The 22986-nt window shown below is 37.5% G+C and overlaps 1 protein-coding gene across 4 annotated transcripts; it reads left to right on the top strand.

The window, feature by feature from the left end:
* Window positions 1-9269: 9269 nt before the first annotated feature.
* On the top strand, window positions 9270-22985 carry neurl1b (neuralized E3 ubiquitin protein ligase 1B). 4 transcript variants are annotated; one of them, XM_027008658.2, is made up of 6 exons: window positions 9892-10086; window positions 16222-16803; window positions 19926-20663; window positions 20979-21101; window positions 21185-21243; window positions 21435-21525. In XM_027008658.2, exons 1-5 carry the CDS (start codon window positions 10056-10058, stop codon window positions 21199-21201), a joined length of 1491 nt encoding a protein of 496 aa, XP_026864459.2. In that variant the 5' UTR covers window positions 9892-10055; the 3' UTR covers window positions 21202-21243; window positions 21435-21525. The 4 variants fall into 4 exon arrangements, 3 of the variants coding, with proteins under 3 accessions (XP_026864457.2, XP_026864459.2, XP_026864456.2); XM_027008656.2 differs by lacking the exons at window positions 9892-10086; window positions 21185-21243 and adding an exon at window positions 9270-9325 and having other exon boundaries at window positions 21435-22985; XR_003410525.2 differs by having other exon boundaries at window positions 20979-21243.
* The last annotated feature ends 1 nt before the right edge of the window (window position 22986 follows it).

Genomic DNA, 22986 nt, shown 5'->3' with positions numbered 1-22986 from the left:
TGGACTCAAACTGAAATAAAAAAGAGGATTGTTGAGCTTGGCAAACAGAGCAAGTATGCACACTTTGTAAGGTTACACATTGTTGAGAGCTATAAATATATATATAAGCTATAATATATTTTCACAGTACTGTCAATACGCAACAATAGTTTTGATTGTCTTCTGGATGTAGTAAAAACATAGGGTTCCTTTCTAGCACACTACTGAAAATGCACTGTTGTCTTTTTAATATATAACAGTTTTTTTTACATAAGGGTGTGCCACAATTAATTTAATCCTGTTCTCTCAGTAATACAGCCTGCTGTAATTTATACTTTCAAACCACAACTCACAATCTAGAATTGAAAAGGCAGCAACTTTTGACTGGTGTTTTTCGAGTCTAGGTTTTCATAACTCAAGTCTTTGCAGTCTTTCAAAATGGGATGGGACAGTTTTGAGAAGATAAGAACAGTTAGATGTGTTGCGTGTTTTTATATTTTAAACTGAGTTTTTTTATTTACATGCTTTTATTTAGTAGGCTTTGCCTCTGTAGGATATTTATGTGACAACTTTGGGTGAATGGAAACAAGCAGTTTCACTGGGTGTATTATGTTTTCCCAACCTATATTTGAGAAAAACAAAAATCATATTGGATCAGTGAATCACTGTTGCCGTTTTCCCAGAAACCTTTCACAAAGGCAACATGCAAGACTAATGTTGAAAGGCCTTTTTGGAAAGGTGAATTGATCTTTTCCCCACAACCATGTTATCATTTTTGGTCATAGCATTATTTCTACTTGCAATTTTAACTGCAGTTTGACAATTTCATTAAACATTTCTAGGAAAAACATGACGTGCAATGTTGTATCTATCAGCTGAATTCAAATAAATATTTTATACAAATTGAATCTCCCTAGTGTTTTTATTTGGCACTGACTTTAAGAACTCTACAAAAGTTCTTAACATAGAAAATTCTTAAATTGTGTTAACTTTAAAATCCCACAGTGTAATCTTAAAAGTTAACTAGAGGTACTGGACTTGCAGAAGAAATGGGCTGGACATATTTTGCTCATGTGAAATTCACAAAGGTATAACAACCTTAACAATCTAAAAACTGTTTATGAAACTGGGAATGAAGTTCCCTAATGCAGCAGCCATTCACCCTTCTCTCATCCTGGAGAGAACTTCCTTTCAAGAAAAAAAAGTACTTATCTCTCATTGATCTCTTTACAACCTACATTATATACACAGCATAAGTAAGTGCACAGGTCAGAAGCATATGATGGTGCTGACTGTCTCGCTCTTGCTAATAATGTAAAGGTATTTGTTGGGCTATAAGATCTGCTTTCTGGGAGGAAGTTCTCATATTTACAGATTCTCAAAATTGTCTTTGCACTCAGGAAACACGTTGTATCAGTATCCTTCTTCAGAAGGATGAGGCACAGAACACAGAAAGGAAAACCCAGATAGGTGGAAGCCAGTAGGAAGTCAAGGGGCTAACCAGGGCCTTTGTGAAAGCAACTGATCAACCTGCTTCTTTAAATTGTCTTCGAAGGGGTAAAGGTTATACAATGTGCTCTGATGTGCCACTGAGCTCATTGCTCTTCCTCTTTCATTTTTGGCATTTTTGTCAGGGAGTAGCAGACTTACAATAGGTGGAACTGCCAATGTATAATTGCTTATCTGCCTTGTCTTCATGCTGGAATGGGGTTTCTATGCATTAACAATGGGAGTTAACTAACCACATTTCACTTGGGTCTAAGGCAACGGGAAAGACACCTTGATGCCCTTTTGGCCTCAATGTAAAAAGTCCTACGTGACAGTTCTATGTGACTAGCATGACTTGAAGCCAAATTTAGTTTGAAAAATAAGCAAAAAAAATCAACTAACCATGTCTAAAAAGAGTCTTCCTTTGATTTTTTTGCCCCTTCTCTAAGGCCTCTTTACAATGCTTGTTTGTATTGGGGTGGAACTTGAGTGAAGGGAGCCAAAATAAGCAGATTTTATCATAAGAAAATAAGCAAGCTGCCTAACCGAAGTGCTGGATTTAGCTCATGATTACAGCCTGAGGCAGTATGCAGGGCATTCAGGATGCACCCTGGAAATTGAATAAACCACTAATAGTAACACAGTCCACACCATTGTTTCATACCACAGTGACTGGGTGCTTACCTTTCCTGAATGATTGTACATGCTGTACTATGATTCATTATCTTTGGGAGGTCTACAATCAGACAGGCTCTTGGTTTTATACACTGACTTTATGACTGCATGATATTGGTAAAAATATATTTCTGTTTTATTGCTTCAAATGCTTAATGCAATAGGAATTGTCAAATTTTACATTGTGCAGCCCAAGTTTACAAATAAATAGGATTTTTGTTCCCCACATTTATAGCATGTAACATAATAAATGGCATTTATTACAAGCTGAAGAAAAGTGGTAAATTGGCAAAAACAAAACTGCTTTATGATGACACTGGAAGCATGTTATGTGTAGTGGTGCACTGAGAGCATTACATTTGCCTTTTCTTGAAAGATTCCAATGAGGTGGGAGTAAAAAATGCTGTTGTAGAAGAGAATTGCTGTTAAGAGAGGTATAGCCTTTCCATTGGAAAGCTCAGCTTTTTCTCTGGTTATCTGCCCACAGAAAAGACTAGGGACCAAATTCTCACTATGATTTAGTTCTAAAGGACCTAAAGGGCAAGCACTAAGAACACTGCAGTTTATTTCTTTTGCAAGAAGAAGGAGAGATAGCTGTTCATGAATATTTTCATTCTAAAGAGCCTTAGACTCAGGACAAGGGAAGCCATGGCTATCCGTGTACTTTTTTAAATCTTTTTTTCTTCTTCTATCACCTGAAAGCTTACTTTGAATGTACAGTACAGTTAGTATCATAAGATGTTCCTTCTTCTTTAGAAGTATGAGAGCAAGAGAAATATGGTATAACACTGGAAAAAAGGCTAAGATGAATAGAAAGATCCTTCATAGCAGATGACACCAGTAAGTAAGACTATATATTTTTTATTGTATTAATAGAATCAAACATCAGCAGAAAAAGGTTACTCATGTGATTGGTAGCATATCCACTTGATGCTTTTTTATTATATCACACCCCAGATCAATAAAAAATTAATGTGCCAAAAGCAGCCTGTAAGTTTTCATGCACACTAGGGGTTCTTTAGCTCACCTCCCTGGACAGCCCCTTTGCTATGGTAACAGCTCTCTGGGTGTTGTTAACCTTGTACAAAAGAGATGCCACAAGGCTCCACTGGCTAGTTTAAATGGTATTAAAATAGCATTTAAATATAGAAGAGGACATGGCAGCTGTGGAAGACTATTGGGAGAGCATGCAACACTGAATCTGTGACTAGTGACATTACCACATCCTGATCCTCCAAATCTTTGGCAAGTAGACAATTTGTACTTCACTATAACACACAACTGGCTATATGTTCAACTGTACATACTGCTTAGAAAGCACATGCATGCATATGACCACAAGGGTTTCTTTTGTTTCATTAATGCAAGCCAAGCAGTTTTATCACAGTTGAAGTGGACTTACCTTTTAAAACCATGTATAGCCTGATGGCAAGCAGGGTCCCCTGGCTTCCCATTTAAATCTTACCATATATAATCCTGTAAAAGTGGAGATTCATGGAACAACACTGTAACACTTTCATCAGTTAGAGCATTATGCAATCATTGTGCCCTCTCCAGGAGGTGAGTCATGGTTGTATATAAGCACATGCAATGCAATAACTTCCTTCCTATTATTGCTTCTGTTCTCTTTAAAATGTCTTATTGTTCAATCATGTACAGTGTTTTTGAATGTCACCAGTCATCTACTTTTGGCTGTAGCCCTGAAGCATTTGATTGCGTTTGACCTTAACATTTTGTGAGACAGCTTAACTGTTGAAGTCAAGGATGCAAGGCTATTTTATGACTGTTTATGTGTTGCACATTATAGAACACATGACATTGGGAAATGTCATGCATGACAAATGCATCCTCTGTTCCCTTTGAGGCACTTAACCCCAAATATTAGGTCAGTGGGAAGCTGTAAAAATAGACCACAAAGTCTATTTGGGAATAGGTCTTACCATACCAATTTTATATTTCACTTTGTTAATTAGGGTATGTAAAATACATTTAGGATTTTCCTTGGAGAATCAACTATTATGGTTGATAATACAAGCTAAAAGTGAGCAATATTGATATACTGTACACAAACAGTGCACAGTATATACTGTATACATACAGAAAAGGGTTATTACAAGAAATCCTAAGGAATCTAATAGACCTGCTTTTAACCACTGGCATAAGAGGATTTTGGATTTTCACCCCATATCAGATATCTTGGCAATCATTCAGCGGTCACGTTTTAGGAGCTGAGCGGTGATGGAGGGATCATGTTCACTCAAAATGCTTTAAGGGCTATTTCCTGAATTGCACTTTAAACTTTAATGATGTGGCTAAAGTAAACTTTTTTATTAATACACAAATTAATTTGTTGATATTTACCATGAAACCCACCATACCATGCCGTACTGTAGAATATTTATGGCTTAATGATGGTATATCTGGATCTTTTGTGAGCACCTTTGTGAGCACCTTGGGTTAACATAAAACTGTTGTCTGAGTCACATTAATCAAAATTTATTTATATAGCGCTTTTTACAACAGATGTTGTCACAACATTAGGATGTGCTTAACTCAAGCACTGCTGAAAACAATTCTCACAGTGAGCCTCACCATACCACTCTAGTCTTCAGTTCAAATCCATTTTTATGTTAGCACATGGATATGTTCAAGAAGTCATATTTAAAACAAGCTTTATTTTTATGACCCATTCTTATGACTATTATTAGCTTTTTGCCCTCCCCATTCTTTGGTTATTTTCCTGACATGGTTTTAAGCATACCATAATCCAGGTATAACTAGGCTTGCATGGCTGTTCTAGTTACATGCCCTTGATGCAATAAGCCCAGGCTCAGAGCATATTCTTTGTGTGCAAAGAAAAAAATACCTTGAAATCAATATAGTCACATTTTGCAGCCTTTCGTAAGTAACTTCAATATAGATGATAAAGTGTTAGAAGTGCTGTTTTCTGAGAATGAATAGTATTTCCCAGTGTTAAGGTACAGCAAGCAAGATATTAAAAATATTAGCAAAAATATTAATAGAAATTTGAACAGTCAAAGCCATTACAGAATGAAAAGTGATGATAAAAAATTAAGGTAAAGCATTAGCTAGAATTTCTTTGGACAGTACAGGACATTTCTTCTTATTCTACTATCATAATTGGCCCCTCATTAGGTACCTCATTAGGTGCAGTTACAGCTATCTGTTGCAATCCAACCCCTACCCAGCAAGAATGAGCTGAAGACCATAGACTACCGACCTACAATGTGTTCCTAATAAATAAATGTTTCCAATAAGGTAGGTGGTGAGTATATATACAGTATATGAAATATGGTGGCTGCAGACTTAGGTCAAATTTTCAAATCAAACACAGTTACTTTGCTTATAAATGATAAATGTTCCATGTATTGCTGTATACATATTACCTCTCACACACAGGAGAATCAAAGTTTGTTGTTCTGTTTTTACATGGTAGTGTGAATTTCCTCTAAGCCTATATAGCTGTACATCCGTTAGTCCTGCCAGAGAATGCAAGTACAATAGCACAACTAGGGGAAATGAGGATAGTAATGTACATCTGTTAAAAACACAAGTCCTATCCTGAGACTTGTTGGCCAGACCTGCCATGTTACTACACTAGTGAGATTTACTTTCACCGTTTCTTTTTTTTAATGCAAAATGGTGCAAATGACAGTTTTTCTGTTTTAGTAACGTTACAACCCAAGCTCTTATGAGCCCTACATAATCTCTTCTTGACTAATATACACAATTCATCTATGTTTTTTGCTGTATTTCATTGTATTTCATTGAGACATTGTGTACTATACAGAGATCACATGGCTATAGTATTTATTAGTTGACTGTACAAATTATGCTAATCATCTGCTAATCATTCACACAAAACAAATTCTGGCAACTTGTTCTAATTTTTTAAAACATTATTGATGATATTTCTTTTTTTCAGACTCTTTTGTCTGTTCAGTACATCACCACTTATATATATTGCATTAGTGGTATACACAGATTTTCTCTTTAATTCAGAAAAACCTCTTGGGCACTGAGCACATGGAAATAATTTCCATTGTAAATAACCCCATTAGCTTCTTTACAGGGGTTTGTGTTGTTCATGAGAAAACATGACATATAAATATTATTTATAAAATCAGAGTCCACCAAAGCAAAAAGTTTAAACAAGACATATAAACAAAAGCAGAATAAAGTCATGGAGCATGGATTTCACTTTGTAATTAGATATTGAAAATTGTACTTGAGATATTTGCACATATGTTTAATTAAAAATGCTGGGTCCTGTTGGAGGGTGCTTATGACTCACCATTCGATCTGTGAGTTGAGATTTTGACAAAAGTTCCCCATTGCTCAGACAACCATATACAATCCTCACAATTGGTCATTGTCTTAGCATTTCTTTAGTGCCGTGGAAACCAAATGGGAATTAGAAGACTGCAAATCTGACACTTTGCAGTCCATGGACCAGTCACTGTGCTGCATGGCACTGATTTTGATTTGATAAGCCAGGTTTTCTCACACCCTAATGATTGTTCTGCTTCATTAAAAACCAAATTGCTGAACTAAATACATGTTCACCAAAAGAATTTGTCTTCAAAAGTTGTAGACCAGTGGAGCATACTACCATAGATTTTGCCAGCTGTCCTTCTTTAGACTTCCTTGTCCTTTTTAACCATCTTAACTCAGAACCACTGAGAAAATCAATTCATGTTTACTCTAATGCTAATGAAACCTATGTCATTGGGTAAACCACATTCTCTTCCTAGCTGACATTTATAGCCATGCCCAGAGTCAGATGTGAATCCCCAAACAGGCCCAGGGTGGGCTCATGGTGGACCATCAACAAGCCCACTGAGACCCTCTGGTTTTTAACCTGTTCCTGAACCTAAGCCAACAAGGCCTTATGATTCACAAAGCTCATAGACATTTTATATACTCAGGTTCACCTTGTTGATGGTCATTATGGCAGCCATTACAGTAAGAACATTCAGAATGTTTCAAGCATTGCATGCCAGTTTAAAAATTGTAACATTTTATTATGTAACATTTATTAAGTAGTAGTGTGGAGTCTGTGGGACAGTCCTATTAATAGCTTTCACAAAAAATTATAGCGCACACATGACTTTGAACCCTTGAATGAGGGTTCAAAGTCAAGCTCAGGGGCCCAGCAGTGGGGCTTGAACCAGCAACATTCTAGTTATTAGGTCAGTAATGTAACTGCTGCGTTTTATTCTTTAAGCCTATCCGCCATCCCTACCCATATAACAAAACCCATACTTAGTGGCCAACAAACTTGCTCCACAATTACATCTAGCTTGCTCAAATAACAGCACATTACCCAGCAAAGTAGACATTGCATGATGATTTTCATTCACATAGGTCTATGTGCATCTTTGCAGAAAAAATAGCTGAATTATACCTCTGCAAAGATGCACATAAATGTAACTGATTCACCACACAAAGAAGGTGATTTTTTATAAGTGTAACTTGCAATGACTTGCAGACACCTTGTCATGCACACCTCCAAATTTTCTACAACTACCCATGTTGCATATGTGTGGAGCTATAGTCAAGCAAACACAAACTGGCTATCTTGTAGCATTGTTGGTGGGTCATAGTTGATCTGAGCTAGACCTAGTGCAAAAACAAAATGGAGTATTTTGAGCATCAATTGTCAGAAGAGGTACAGTGTTACAAATAATTAAGTTTAGATTTTATTTTATTATTTTATCATATATTGAGATAAAACTATTGTGAATCTATAGAAGCAGGAAAATAGTTTAAAAGCAGCATTTTAAAAATGTTCTAGTGGGGGACCAAGGAACGGTGTCCCTTATTTTTTCATAAGGTAGCAACCCTACTGAGAACTAACGAGTAACACATGCTTGTCTCTGGTGCATGTGACCACAACCAAGCAGTCTATCCAGGATCTGTTTCTCAAAATGTTGTTTCTGAGGCATATACTGCAGCTGGCCTTTATATTGATAACATTATTCAATTTGTTTCCATCATATTCTATATATATTTCTGGGTATACAGGTTGCTTAATAGCAGTAAAACCTAGGCCATTGGACCTTCAAATGCAAACTGTGTTTTCCCCATTGCCAGCTCTGTGCTGCAGTCTACTTTTGTTGGTTGTTTTTGACGTTAGTTGTGATACCATCAGGAATGTAAATACTGAGGTTCTTGAGGTCCTGGTCCTTCCCATTGACTCAGGATGTATGTGTAGAGCAGTTAGCAGGCCAATGAATGTATAGTGTTAACTGTGTAAAGAGGAGTGCAGTGATGAAGTTTGAAAAATACGTGAAATGAAGGCCTTGTTCAAGCCTGTAATATTGTACTGTGCACACTACTCACTGAAATCTATTTTCTCTTCATTACTGTTGGATCAGTGAATATGGTATTTTATTATTATCTGTGGAAGTGCATAGCATCAAAAAAGCTGTAGGAGTTAATTTAACTCAGTAGTAAATTTATTAATGATGAATTTGCTGTCTATATTATGACTATACATGTATGTGCTAATGTGATCAGTCTGAGCGCCAAAATCTTTTGCTTCAATCACAGTTATTAAATAACTTCTTAAATATAATCTAATCTCAAACAAAGAGCTATTGTTCTCTGGACATTCTGTTTACACCACAAGCAATACTGTGGGCACAATCGCTGTCCCATGTGCACTTCCTGTGTAAAGACTGGTCTAATTTATAAGGATATATAATGCCAGTGCATTAAGTGAAAGGTATCCAGCTACTCACATGCAGTGCTCATGTCACATATTACAAGGCCAAACCCAGGAAGTTAAAAATAATTTGCTTGTCTTCCAATTTTTTGCCTTTTTCACATCTGTGCAGAGTATACTGGTTTTCCACTAGTAGAGACATGTCATATTTATACCAATTATACTGGGTGCTACAGAACATTCAAAGCAATCTGACCTTTTTCCATGTGAGTGAATATGAAAAATCCAAGCAAGGGAACTAGGAGACACACTTTCATTTCATTCTGTTGTAATGGGTGGGCGGCTAGGTGATGGTCAAATAGCAGCCGGTAATCACAGATCCAGCCAGTATTAACCAAGGCTCTTTGAGACAGTTTCAGTTCAGAAGACAGGAAACAGCTTGCAAAGATCCCAGCAATGAAGGATGCTGAAGGATAGTATGAGGAAGCTGAGGTGGGGAAGGGGAAATTCACTCATAAGGGTTTGAGTAAACGTTTGTGAATTTTTTGAGTGCTTAAAACTTCAGCTAGTAAATTTTTCTTGTTCTTATTGTTTTTTCATAACCTGTAAAGCTTGTGCTTTGGTGCTCTCTGCTTGGTTTGTATTTGTTTCTAAGATCTTGACCTCAAAATGAAATACTGATTACAATGAACAAAAGGTTGTGTTTTTTTGTGTGAAAAAAAAAAACAGTTTTGTGACATAAACAGAAATTTAGAATTTTTTAAAAGGTGTTCATGCAACTTCCAAAGCTTAGGGTTAACTCAGATGTCAACCTTTAAGGCAGAAAAAAATAATGATGTTGCATAGACAATTTTTGTATTCTAACAGAAAGCAGTTTTGTCTGACAAGTAGAAGAAAAACATTTCGAATTGGTGTGATGAGTGTTATTCCCTATGTGGGTGGTATGTTGTGTGTTTGAAGTTGGGTAAGAATTAAAATATTTTGCCGGAAGGAGGGGGCGGCAATGCACCAATAAGTAAGAATGGTGTGGAGAGCTGCTCTACGCAGTAGCGGATAAGATGAGTATGGTACGGACGAAAGACACTGCGCTTTACAAATGTGCTTAAATTGATCAAAATCTTGAATTTGACAAGGTGCTTAATATTTGCTTATAGATGGAAGGGCAAGGGACAGTTGTATTCAGAATCCACTTGTTACCGAGGGGAACGAATCATTAGGAGTAATGGGGAATAATACACCCAAACCACTTATAGGTAAGAAACCGCTAGGAACGAACATTGAATAAAACTGTATTTTAACGGCAGTTAAGGAAACGTTTAAAGCGAGCGCAACCAGTGGGGTTTCAATGAATTGTCCTGATTTATAAGCTTGCGCGTTACAGCGACATTCGTTTGCATTGATCCTCTTTGAGAACTATCTTAAATCGCTGGAGAGAACGGAGATGACTGTGTGGGAGAGGAAGATGTGAGCTGATTGCGAGTTACACAGAGATCTTGCAAGTATATCGTTTGAAAACACAGTTTCATGCAGAGCAGTATACGTTTACGAAATTATACGAATACCTTTAATGGAGCGGCCGTTAACACATTATTGACCATTCGGTAGTCGTTGATGTTCCTCTGGGTACAAACAGTAGCAGTTGTTACAATATTCCAATATTTTTTCTTTAACCATATATAAAATATTCATGTTTCACTTTCCTTATATGAATATGTAGATGCGTTACTCCATTATCTAAAGCACTGGCAATGCAGATGTACGCCCAGATCAAATAAATACCTGTCATTAGCAATGGAAAACAAAATATCGAAATTGCATACAAGAGAGTCTTCATAAGTAAAAGGGACCCTCGTATCTTCATAGCCTCACCATCAAACTGAAGCTTGTTGAATAGATCTATTTCCTGAAATCTTTTGTTTGTGTGATGAACCCAAAGTTTAGTGTTAGATCATAAAATGGGTTTTCTGAGGGGCATTAAAAGGCTTATACTTCTGTGATATACAGATGAAAACCATAATGTATACTCTATGTACTCTACATATAGGCTACTGTGGTTTTAAGGAATTTTACATTGTGACATAGTGCAGGTGCCCTTTAAACTGCAACATTATGGAAAATAATTATGCAGACATTCTGCTTTTTAGAGTAGCTATTGTCAACCTCCAGAGTGTGTTATCATGTATAGTGATTTATCATTTTGTTATTTTCTTGTATGAACAACATCATCAGCATTGCACTGTGTACTGTACAGCAGTTACATCAAGACTCAGTCACTTTAATGGGAAGGTTCACATAAGGAATTCAACAGGTCATTTCACCAGTCCAGTGTGTTGCAGAATTGCAATATCACATGTAAGGGTATTAATTTAAAAAACACAGGCTTTCTAATAGTACATTCTTGTCACAATTCACTCATATCACAGCAGAGTTTATGATATAATCCATATGCCACAAAACAATGTTTTCCCAATATGTGAATAAATGGCAAAATCAGTGTTTCTTAACTTTGATTAATATTAACAATGAATGTTAAAAAAAGTGTAAATAAAATGTAAGGCCCATATGAATGAAAAAACACAAGTGGAATATTACTCTGCCAAAATATTGAGGTCAGTACTATTTTTTCAATCTTGGCAAATTCATTTTTGAGATACACATTACAGAACAATTGACAGCAAAAATGTAACAATACCATAGAATTTAAAATATAATTTTTCTGTAGTAGAAAGTTTGAAATGTCTTTTCAAGGAGTTGTAGTGCATATGTGCATGATCCTCTAACTTGTTCACCTCTACTTAATGTAATACTTTTTAATGTATGAACAGAGCACAGCTACAGAATGCTATCCATTACTCTTCAATGTGTGTTGTCTTCACCCTCCAGTAATCAATTGTGCATAGAGATATTTCATTTATAGTCCCTACTGATAGGTCCCTAATGATGCAAATTTTCTCATTAAGTGGCTATGTACATGGCTGGTATCTGCCTTCAAAATGATAAGCAGATGTGCATTAGGGGAATGCAAGAGCTTGTTTGATTTTAGATTTGGAGAAGTAACTGGTCTCATGTGTAGATAATTGATGAGCATTTATGGACAGAACACTTCAACTTGTATTTGATATGATGCAAATAAATAAGAATGGCTGAGTAACTGCACAGGATATTTTACAATGTAAGCATTTAGCATCAGAGATCCAGACTGAGTAAGCAATATATGCAGTCAGTTTGTGGAAACAGCTTTGACTCAGGACAGTGTTTTTAGTATAAAACATAGAGTAATCATATGATGATTTTCCCCACTCTCCATAAGGTTGTGTCTAAGATTAGGTAGTGCTGCACTGCCATACTCATACTCTCTAAAATTGAATGAGACATGAGCTTGTCCTCAGAGAGCTGCCTGCTGAAGTTACAGGGCTGCACTCCTGAACTGTAAATTACTGGTTTACTCTCTTGCACATCAGTGCCTCTGAGGTCAGCTTACTTCAGGAACCAGGATCCATTCACTCACTATGGATTGAAATGTCAAGAAATGCTGCACTTTTGCTTTTTTCCTCTTGCAAGGCTTACACATTTGTAGCCAAGCTTCATATTTGCCAAAAAACTTAATATAAACTGGAACTAACCATTTTAAACAATCTGCTATGCTCATTACTGTTACAATGTACCTCTATCTCATGAGTTACTGATGCTTTGGCATGTGTCAGTCCTCTAGTCAGTTAATTTCGGTTTGTCATTGGTCATCTTAGCATGTTCATGGCAAAAATGAGGAGAACTGCCTATGTTTTCTTCTAAGATATTTTTATCAAAACTATGCGTATGGCAACTATGGACCTATTTCCCAACTGTTGCATAATTCTAATAATCCAGTGCTTAAATTTATAATATTGAATTCAAATAGAATGCACCATCCTGATGCATATTTTTGTAGGGATAACAGTTACAACTGCACAGGGCCTTTTGTGCTTGTACTGTAGTGCTGGAGGACCAGAATGGAGCATCACTGTCTGCCACAGTGCTCATTTTGCTATCAGATCAGGCAGCTCTATATTTGGAAGCCGAGTGAAACCAGGCTCTGTTTCACAGCTCTGATCTTGCCTGTGCACAGAGTGGTGGAACAGGTTCCTAAATCATGCAGTTTGTGAGGAGGCGAGTCTGGTATTTTATGCCTTACACCTCAGATCTGTTTATGAAATACATCTTTGTTCTGCAGCATCATCTCTGTAGTAAAACATCTTAACCTACTGCTGTTTCTCATAACTGTAAATGCAATATAAAAGGACAAACACAAGGCATGTACTCACATAAATATTGAAAACTACACATGAAATGTGAAATTACAATTCAAAGTAAGAGTCTGAAATAGGCCAAGAGTCTGACATAGGCCGACACCATTCAGTCATCTTACCAACATTTTGTGCAATTTTATGCAAGACTTAGATTTACAGAGCTTATAAAACATAAACACTCCCTTTCTACACTCACATGAGTTTTTAGACATCAATATTCAACTTCTTTTACTATAACCAGTTGCAGTAACAAGTGTGTTTAGTTTTCAGGGGGAAATACAAATAGCTAAATTAAAGTATCTTGAATGAAAATATTAAATAGAAAGTTGATCAGTAACAACAGTTTGTAGGGTTATAACATCCTTTCAGAAAGCCACTGTCAGATTAACTGAGTTTTACAGATATTACAGATATCTGGCACTTTTGACTGCCATATCATGGTTTAGAATGTAGTTGTAACGTCTAACTAACTAAACAATGCTAATAGAATTCATCATTGGAGCAAGTTGCCAGCATTTGACCACATTAAAAATGAACTCTGTTCGGTGATCTAATGTTCATTTAATGGAGACAGGCAGCTTGCATTCATTATATAATCAAACAGCTTGGTCCATGTTGTCATACTGGACAGCCACTTATTTGCTAAATCTTGATATGGCTATTAGTGATCCACCAATATAGTGGAATATACTGAACCTTGACTTTTATGTTGGTGGAAATCATCATCTGCCAGTGTTGACCAAAGATAATGTAGATATCTCAAACACACTCACAGTTAGGACACTTATGATTCATGTGATATTAGTGCCATCTATGTATCAGTTAATACCTCAGTGCTTTTTAGATATTTAGATATTATACATATTGCTTAGAAGAGCTAAAAACCATCTCAGGAATGCAAATTATCTTAGTATAACTGCTGACATATTTGATGACCTACAAGAGGCATTTTCACTGAGTTACCATCAGTTAGTACTGTTAAAACCCCCCGTAGAAGGAGCCTTAATTATCCACTTTTTATTCTACCTAAAGTAGATAGCAAGCAGTGAGTGACATGGAGGACATTTGGCAATATGTATCTGATGTGTTGGTTCACAAATGATCTGCAATACCTGTTAATTTGTGATAGTTTCAGGGAAGAAGCCTTGCTGGCTAAAGTTATGTTGTGGATGTGGATGTGTCCTTGTTTTAATATTATTATAATAACTTAAGTGCAATGAAAGGGTACAGGTGTTGCATGAATGCGTTTGTAGCATTTGTGTCTATCTATTTAGCTACTGGGCATATTTATCCCAACTACGATGTAATTTACTTAAATTAGTGGGTATTATTCACCAAGCTTGCTAGATGGCCATAAAACATTAGTTACATTCCAATGTAGGTAATGTTATCTAGCAAGCAATGGTTATGTGTGGTTTGCTTGTAGCTCGTATCCATGTCGTTTACTAATAGTTGCTGAGACGAGGTTTCGTGTAGGTGTCCAGCCTTGCATACACATTATATGAAGGGATGTGAGGTTATACAGAGGAAGGGATACATTTGTAGCTAACCTGGCTATATTTATCTCAACAATTAAGCCATTTACTCATATGAGTGAATGCTTACTATTTAATCACATTTTTAATATAGCTAACATTAGCTTGGACTTCTTGTTCTAAAACATATATTATATTATATATTATATATATATATATATATATATATATATATATATATATATATATATATATATTTTTTTTTTTTTTTTTTTTTTTTTTTTAATTCAACAGAACAAAGAACAAGCTAAGGCTACAGTTTACAATACATCCACAAACTACTTAGTGCTTAAAAACAGATTGCCTGACTAAGGTTACAAACAGTAAAACAAGTTCTTAGTTATTATGATCACAACATTGTGATTTATTATTTTAATTTCTATGCTTACTTGCTCTGTGCTACTTTTTTTCAGCACAATTTCAAATAGGATAAGCCAAATGTAAAAAAATAAACAAACATAAAACAGATAAATGCACCATATTTGTATAGCTCTTTAACTCTATGGCCAAAATTTTTATTCTCTGAAGAAAAACCTTGTGTCTTTTACCTAGGCGGGGCCACATGATATGATACATGAAACATAATGGATGTCACATCACCACAAGACCTCTTTCAAAACTTGTGTAACAAATGCTGTGTAATCAGTGGTGATCTAGAAAAACTAGGCTTGTCAAAGTGTCAAATGCTGTTACTGCTGGATCCCAGTTAGTAACATGGTCAGGCAAAATGTTCAAGTTTATGTTAATCCTACTATATATGCACAACAGGTTATTCATTGTTAGTTGATATTTGAAGTGTTACTCTATTTATAATGATATCTGCCAATATAAAACTATAAAATTCTGCTGTGCATTTCTTTTGTTTGTTTGTTTGTTTCATGATTTTAGATGGAAGTACTGAAAGGCTGTCCTTTGTGGGAATGTGTTATACCTTGTGCCTTATTCCTTATGACTTACAAAGTCATTATTGTCCTAATCAGTTTATTGTAAGCCACATCCTTAAAAATCTTTAAAAAATTGATATTGGTATGGGCTCTTAAAAAAACATATCACTTAACCAGTAAAGGCTATATTTGTCTTGGCTTGTGGGAACCCTATCAATGCTGTCATCACTGTACTATTTGGTGCTGCTGTCGGTATGTTGTTCTTTTGGGGTGAGATCCCGTTTCCATTCCTCATAGAGCCAGGGTCATGGCAAAAGGCAAATGTTCTCCTTAAGCTGTTACAATGAAATTTGGAGGCTATTTTTATCAAGCTTGCAAAAGCAAATGTTTGGGATGTCAGAAGGGAGAAAATTATATTGTGGGAATTTTTCCTCCCTTTTATTCCATTTGATAAAGGATAAAAGATTTTCAGTACAATACAATAAGCATCTCATGAGAACTAGATTTTAATATTTGATGTCACAAGACTGTAAACAGGTTCTTGTAGCTGTCATTCTGTCTTAATAAACAAAATATTTAGATTTGCTCTCATATTCTGGCACTTTAATAACAATATGAACTAGTTTTCTTCCGATCAAAGCACCCTTACTATTCCTAACAGTTACAATGTTTTATTCTGGCAGACACAAGCCTGGAGCACCGCCTGGTGGCTAGCCACCAGTACTACAGCCTTCCCCACAGAGTGGTGGAGCAGCGCATGCCTGTTCCTGCGTCTCCCCCACTCAGCTCCAGCCCAGAGTCGCCACGCTTCCACCCACACGCTAAGGGCAAGAACATCCGTCTGGATGCACAACTGCGGCGCGCCACACGCAAGAACAGCTTTTGCAATGGCATCACTTTTAGCCAACAGCCAGTGTGCCTATATGAGAAGGTGCATCTACGTCTGTCAGGAGTACACACAGGCTGGAGTGGTGCACTTCGCTTTGGCTTCACCAGCTTGGACCCTGGGGAGCTTGCTATGGCTGACATCCCCAAGTATGCATGCCCTGACCTGGTGACACGGCAAGGGTACTGGGCCAAGGCTCTACCTGAAAGGCTGGCAGCATGCGACAACGTGCTGGCCTTCTGGGCTGACCGGCATGGCCGTGTCTTCTACACAGTGAATGAGGGTGAGCCTGTCCTTTTTCACTGCGGCCTGAGTATAGGTTGCCCACTTTGGGCAATCATAGACATCTATGGCATCACACAGGAGGTCACATTGCTTGGTGAGTTTGTCCAGCTGTTGTTCTTACCCTGGAACCCTGTTTCCTTTAAGTGAACTGGTCCAACTAGAGGTCACTTGTATATGAGAATGGATGTGTAAAGCATGTGCATAGACAAATATGCCCCAGCCCATGTCAGTGCAATACAATTGTCACAAAGTTGCTTTATGCATTAGTAAATAGGCCTGTATCTTAAAAATGGGAAAATAAGCACAACCCAGTAATGAGTATGCTTACTCATGAAAATGCTTCCACATTTTATCAATTAACACCATTAGTTTAATTATACATTGTTTACACTCAAAGATTATTATGAAAACATATTTTTGCACTGTTAAAAGATGACTATTTGTTGAATAGATTCTAACCAATTTCCATTACTTAGCTGCCTAATATACATTTAAATTTTATTGATTAGGCTAAGTCTGAGCCGTATGTCAAAGTTGTGATCATTCAAAAGACAATGGCAGTCAAAATAACTGCTCAGAGGCACGTGTGCCATATACTCATGTCTTGAAAACGTTGTGAAGTGTTGAAAAGGGATGTGTCAATTCCCTGTACTTGACATATGTGGGTAAAAGTAGTATGGTTTCTAGGGAGTTTGTTAGGGTTGCATAGGAACAATACATTTATTAGCTGGGGTGTCCAATCTCCTCTACCAAAGCCAGTCTGGCTGCAGGTTTTCATTCTAACTCATCAGTTGTTTGAACACTGAGAACATCCCCAACTTAATCACAATGCAATGAACACACAGATGTTAGGTGTTAATGAATCTTAAGTGAAGTAAGTGAATATTAGTGTATTAAATCTGATTTATGATGGTATGGCAGACACACAGTGACAAAATGGGTTCAAATCTTAAAGCAAGGACTAGAAAATCTGTGTAATAACATGGTTGGCAGACAAAGAATATTTGCAAAGAGAAATTACTGCTACAGTTGGTTGCGATTGGAGTATGAATGGTAAGCATGCAAAATTATGTGTAGTGTAGAATGCATGGGAAGCTAACCTGCTTATGAAGTTATGAAAGTATACTATTGATTTCAAATAAACGTTTGTTTGGCTTATAGTTTCCTGTTTGTTGATTAAGCTTTACCATTAAATACTTACAGTTCAACCAGGAAGACCAGATCTGATCTTTGCATCTTTCTGTTTTAAACAATGCGTTAAGACAGCATGCTCTGCTGATGTGTGCACTATCAGTGATGTTGCTCTGGACCCGGGCCTGCTTATGCTGCATTGCATGTTTGGTCTAATCATAGAAGGTACGGCGATTGGGCCGGCGTAGCTAGTGTTAAGGGTTGGTAGCAGCTTCGTTTAACCTATTATTTTAATTTCACATTGCTCGCCTATTTTAGAAAACAAAAAAAAAGACTTCTTGTTCCTTGCCATTTCATTCTCTTGATTTTTTGCTTCCTTCTCATATGTATCTGCAAGCTCTCCTTTCAGTGCACTTTTGGCGAACTATGCATAAAAAAACAAAACTCATAATAATGCTGACTTATTCCATACTGAGCACTATGTCTACCAGTTTGTTACTATCAATAAGGCCAAATTGTGCAGTTTATTAATAGATAGGTACGTGGGACTGCTGGAACTGCAAAGGAAGCGGCCAAAATTTCTGACATGTTAGAAATCCACCCATACTTCCGATCGCTATGCTCATTTGGGCAGTCAATCGGACCTCATGTGCCTATTTAACACTGCATGTCAAACGATGATGAAGCTGAAATTCGGACCTGTCCTGATGCTATATCCTAAGTCGTTAAAATCGAACAGTATATACCCGGCTTTAAAGTAGCCTAGCACTGCTTCGTAATGCCAGTTTAATTTCGATAAATTGGTTTAGGCAAGCGCAAGACCGCTTTACGCTGCATGATTATCGTGACGATTAAGTTGTCGCTGACACCAATCGTATGTACATATAGCCAGTGAAATTTTTACTAATAATGACGTAGACGATTTTTTAGAATGCAAAAAAGGATCAGCCCCCTTAGTGATAAATCATAAATTTAATTGGCAAGGGTTCCTGTCATTTTGCTGAATAGCCTTACAATACAGAACCATTCAAAACGTTAACAAGACATGTAGGCGCATAAACAGCCGCGAGTCTTGTTTAGTACAACACCCAAATAGAAATGCGTCCTATAATAACAAAAATATCTAAAGTAGTCAATAAGAATTGGTTGGTGCTTTTTATTTTTATTTATGGAATACGTTTATATCTTTCCATCCGCTTTTTTGTTACCGGTTCTCTGAAGGGTTATGAGGGCACATCACTGATGTAAATGTACGGTAAATTAAAACTAATCTTTAGAAAGTACACAGACAGTCCATCTAGCCCACTGAACAAAGGTTTTCTTGGCCAGTTCAGATGTTTTGAGAGCTATGATAATTAGTTTTTTTGCTATATAGAGCAGTAATTATTCAGGAATTAAATTATTTTATAATAGCAGTGTTTTATAAGAGCTCCCTTTTGCCCTGATAAGATGCTATTTTATCAACTGAATCCAGACTGCTTCAGAGGGGCCCTTGAGCAGAGTGGGAGGGTGGAACACTAGGGAAACATGGCGGTGCGGGTCACTATCACACCCTGACAGATTGTCAGCTTTAGTGTGTGTGGCAGTGAATAATATCCTGCACTCCCCCAAAACACACACACGCACAGCTTAGCAGTCACAAATGCACTCTATTAAACCAGACACAAACCAGTGATGGTCTCTTCCACTCTCCATAACACTCCACAGCATTGTTTATCTTCTGTCTGTTGAGAGCATTGTCTATATTTGGTAGGGGTCATGGTGTATTCATGGAGAGGTAGCATTCCAGCATCACTGATACTGATATTCTGAGTGGCTATGAATCTGCCAGTGGAGTAAAACCAGAGCCATGCAAATGTTGTGTCTGGCTTGCCAGTCACATGACAATTTGATCTAAATTGTCATGTAAAGCAGTTAAATAAAAGAAGACAATTGATACTACTTAGATTTCATATTGCAGTTGTAATCAGGTCTCATTTGGGAAGTCATATGCAATGATATTATTGATCAAAGCAGAATAATTATGAAATTCATTTTGCATTGTGATTATTTAATGATTCACTAACTCTCTCGCTGTTCTAACAGAGAGCACATTTGCTGACAGCACGGGCACAAATTGTTTGAGCACGACCCGCATTACCACCTATCTGCCTCAGAGCAACCATGACTCGGCCAACTACAGTAACAACCAGCTGGAAACCAACCAAGCAGCAGCTGCTAAGATGGCCTCCCTTCAGTTTAGCAACTATCACCAGCTCAGCCCCTGCAGCTCTTCTTCCTCCACCTCCTCCTCCATCCCCTCTTCATCCACCTCTATCATCAGCCAAAGATCCACTCGAGGTGTGCCCCTGACCCTTGATGCTGACATGCGCTTTAACACTGTGCATGGGGCTGACGTGGTCCTGTCCAGTGACCGTACTGTTGCCTGCATTCACTTCCTGGACAGCAGCCGTACTCTGGTGTTTAGTGACAGGCCTGTACGGCTGGGTGAGTCCTTATACGTGGAGGTGGGCCACTTAGGTCTGCCCTACTTTGGTGCCCTCTTGTTTGGGATGACCTCGTGTGACCCGGGCACACTCCACACTGGGGAGCTGCCAGCTGACCCAGATGTGCTCCTGGATCGCAAAGAGTACTGGGTGATGTACAGGGGTTTCCCTTCACCTGGCCCAGGTGATGTGCTTAGCTTCACCATGCTGGACAATGGTGAAGTGCATCATGGTGTGAACGGAGCAGCCCACGGTCGCCTGCTGTGTGTTGATTCCTCTCAGGTGCTATGGGCCTTCTTCACCCTGCATGGTGCTGTCAACCGACTCAAGATATTGGGTAAGTGTACAAGAGACTAAAAATCTGCATAAGGTGTGCTTTTAATTTTTTAAATAAAGTAACATACATAACCTCTCAGAAACAAGGGGAATGTGCTGCAAATAATTATTCTAGTCAACAGCGCAGACAGAAAAGCACAGAAAAAAATGTATGACATTAAATGCTGCATGCTACTTTTTAGATTACTGGTAGATTATGCTGCAGGGGCAGGGCAGTCCAGTATGTCTGGTGTATAGTACAAGCAGTACATATTTTGTTTGTCACTGTCAGTTAAAATGCACAGCTTTTTTTTCACTGAAACTTTGTGCTTTCCAGGAACTTTGCCGGAAAGCCACTGCACCCCCTCCTTTGTGTCCCGAGGAATAGCATGTGATGACAGTAACTCTGACTTGGCATTCAGTGTAAACAGGTCCTCATCTGCCTCAGAATCCTCCCTAGGTGGGTTAGAGCATGCGAAGCTCTTTTATGCTGAGTGTGCAAGTTACTGTTAGCTAACATACTTCTGACCTCTGCTTTTTCAGTCTGGATCTTAACATAAAACAGTGTGACTACTCTGTGAGCAGTTTTTTAAAATGCCAGTGTAAGTGTTCTGTAACTGCCTTGATATTAATTGAAATAGTCCTCAACCCTGAATGAACACGAGTTAATAACTGTTAATTCTGCTTTGCAAAATAAAGTACCACATTTTGTTGGCATATCCAGTAACACTGCACCAACAAAGTCCAATTGTGCAGAGCCTGGAATGTGACAGTTATCTGTGTTGCTCCTCAGTGACAGCTCCCAGCTCTCCTCTCAGTCTTCCTGTCTCACCAAGCCTCTCATTCCCAGAGGTGCCAATAAGCAACAAGAGCAGTGAATGCACTGTGTGCTTCGATCAGGAGGTAGACACAGTCATTTACACATGTGGACACATGTGTCTCTGCAATGACTGTGGACTAAAGCTGAAGAAGCAAAAAAATACCTGCTGCCCAATTTGCCGGCGGCCTATTAAGGACGTAATCAAAACCTACAGGCCATGAAGGCCGGTTGGACATGTCCAAGCAATGAACTGAACAACACCGTCCAGTTGTGAACTTGTATATCAAGGCCCCTTTGTAGCTTTGACTCCCATAGAGTAATCTTCTGCCTAATATTTTGAGCTCCTTTTGAAAATATGATGCCAATGGCAGCTGAAGATATGACTTCTTTGGAATCGATTAATAGGGTTTGTCTGATGTTTGCTCAGCCATTTCAGTGCCTTTGACATTCACCTCTAAAGCATCACTTAACAACCCGACAATTATATTTGATATATTTAGTATATATTAGAATAAAGCAACATGGAACATGTCATCAGGAGGATGTAGTGCATTTTTAACAAACATTCACATGTGTAATGGATGAAAACATGGAAAGTGAATATTTTTGTTTGGTATTTTACAGGTGTTGTGTGTGAAGATGAAAGAAAACCTTTGTATGTGTGTCGATGACTGATGACTTGGTACATTTATTGCACTTTACTAAATGTAGACTAAATCTGCATCACTAGAAACACAAGAATTCTCCCCCTACAAAAATGTATGACATTTATGCATTTACAAAAGGACTGATTTAATTATATAACATTTTTGTAAAAGAAAATTATTTTTATAATCATGTGGTCATGTAAAATTGTAACGTAATGAGAAGATAAATGCATTCTTTTGTTATATCTGAAAAAAGTCATGAGGAAATCCTCACACGTTTTATCTACTATGGACTTCCAGACATTCAACAGATTTTTCAAATGATGTCAGATGTTGTGGTTCAGTTATAAACCACACTAGGAAAAAACAGAAACTTTGTAAGACAAACATGGGATGAGAGAATTTTAATGCAAAATTCCATTTACATATATCTAGAACAGCAATGCAAAGGCAAATATCTGCTATCAATATTAAAGGCCCCTTAACCGTCTAATAAAATTGCTCATTAAACTTAACAGTCACAGTTTAAACTGAAGTCATGTACACAAGCTAACAAGCCTTTTTAATTGCCCTTTTCAAATGAATGTTTCTTAAAACATGCTTCACATTTACTGCTGTACAACACAGGAATATGAATTGCTGCCATCGGACCACAATTTTTTTCCCCCTTGTAGTCTGAAAGAAAATTTTAGGGTGAAGAGCTAAAACAATGGTGTCCAGAAAAATGTCTCCCTTCAGAGTTTATTTAGATCCCTAATTTGACACTCAAATTCAGAATGTTGGAGATTTAGCATTGTTATTCCTCTACAGGCTCAGATTTAGGCATGTTCCATGTTATGGAACTGAAACTGCTCTCAGGAAAGAGTTGACAGGTAAGC

This window comes from Electrophorus electricus, chromosome 12, assembly GCF_013358815.1.
Source record: "Electrophorus electricus isolate fEleEle1 chromosome 12, fEleEle1.pri, whole genome shotgun sequence".
Lineage (NCBI taxonomy): Eukaryota > Metazoa > Chordata > Actinopteri > Gymnotiformes > Gymnotidae > Electrophorus > Electrophorus electricus.
This window is presented reverse-complemented; position numbering and strand designations above follow the sequence as displayed.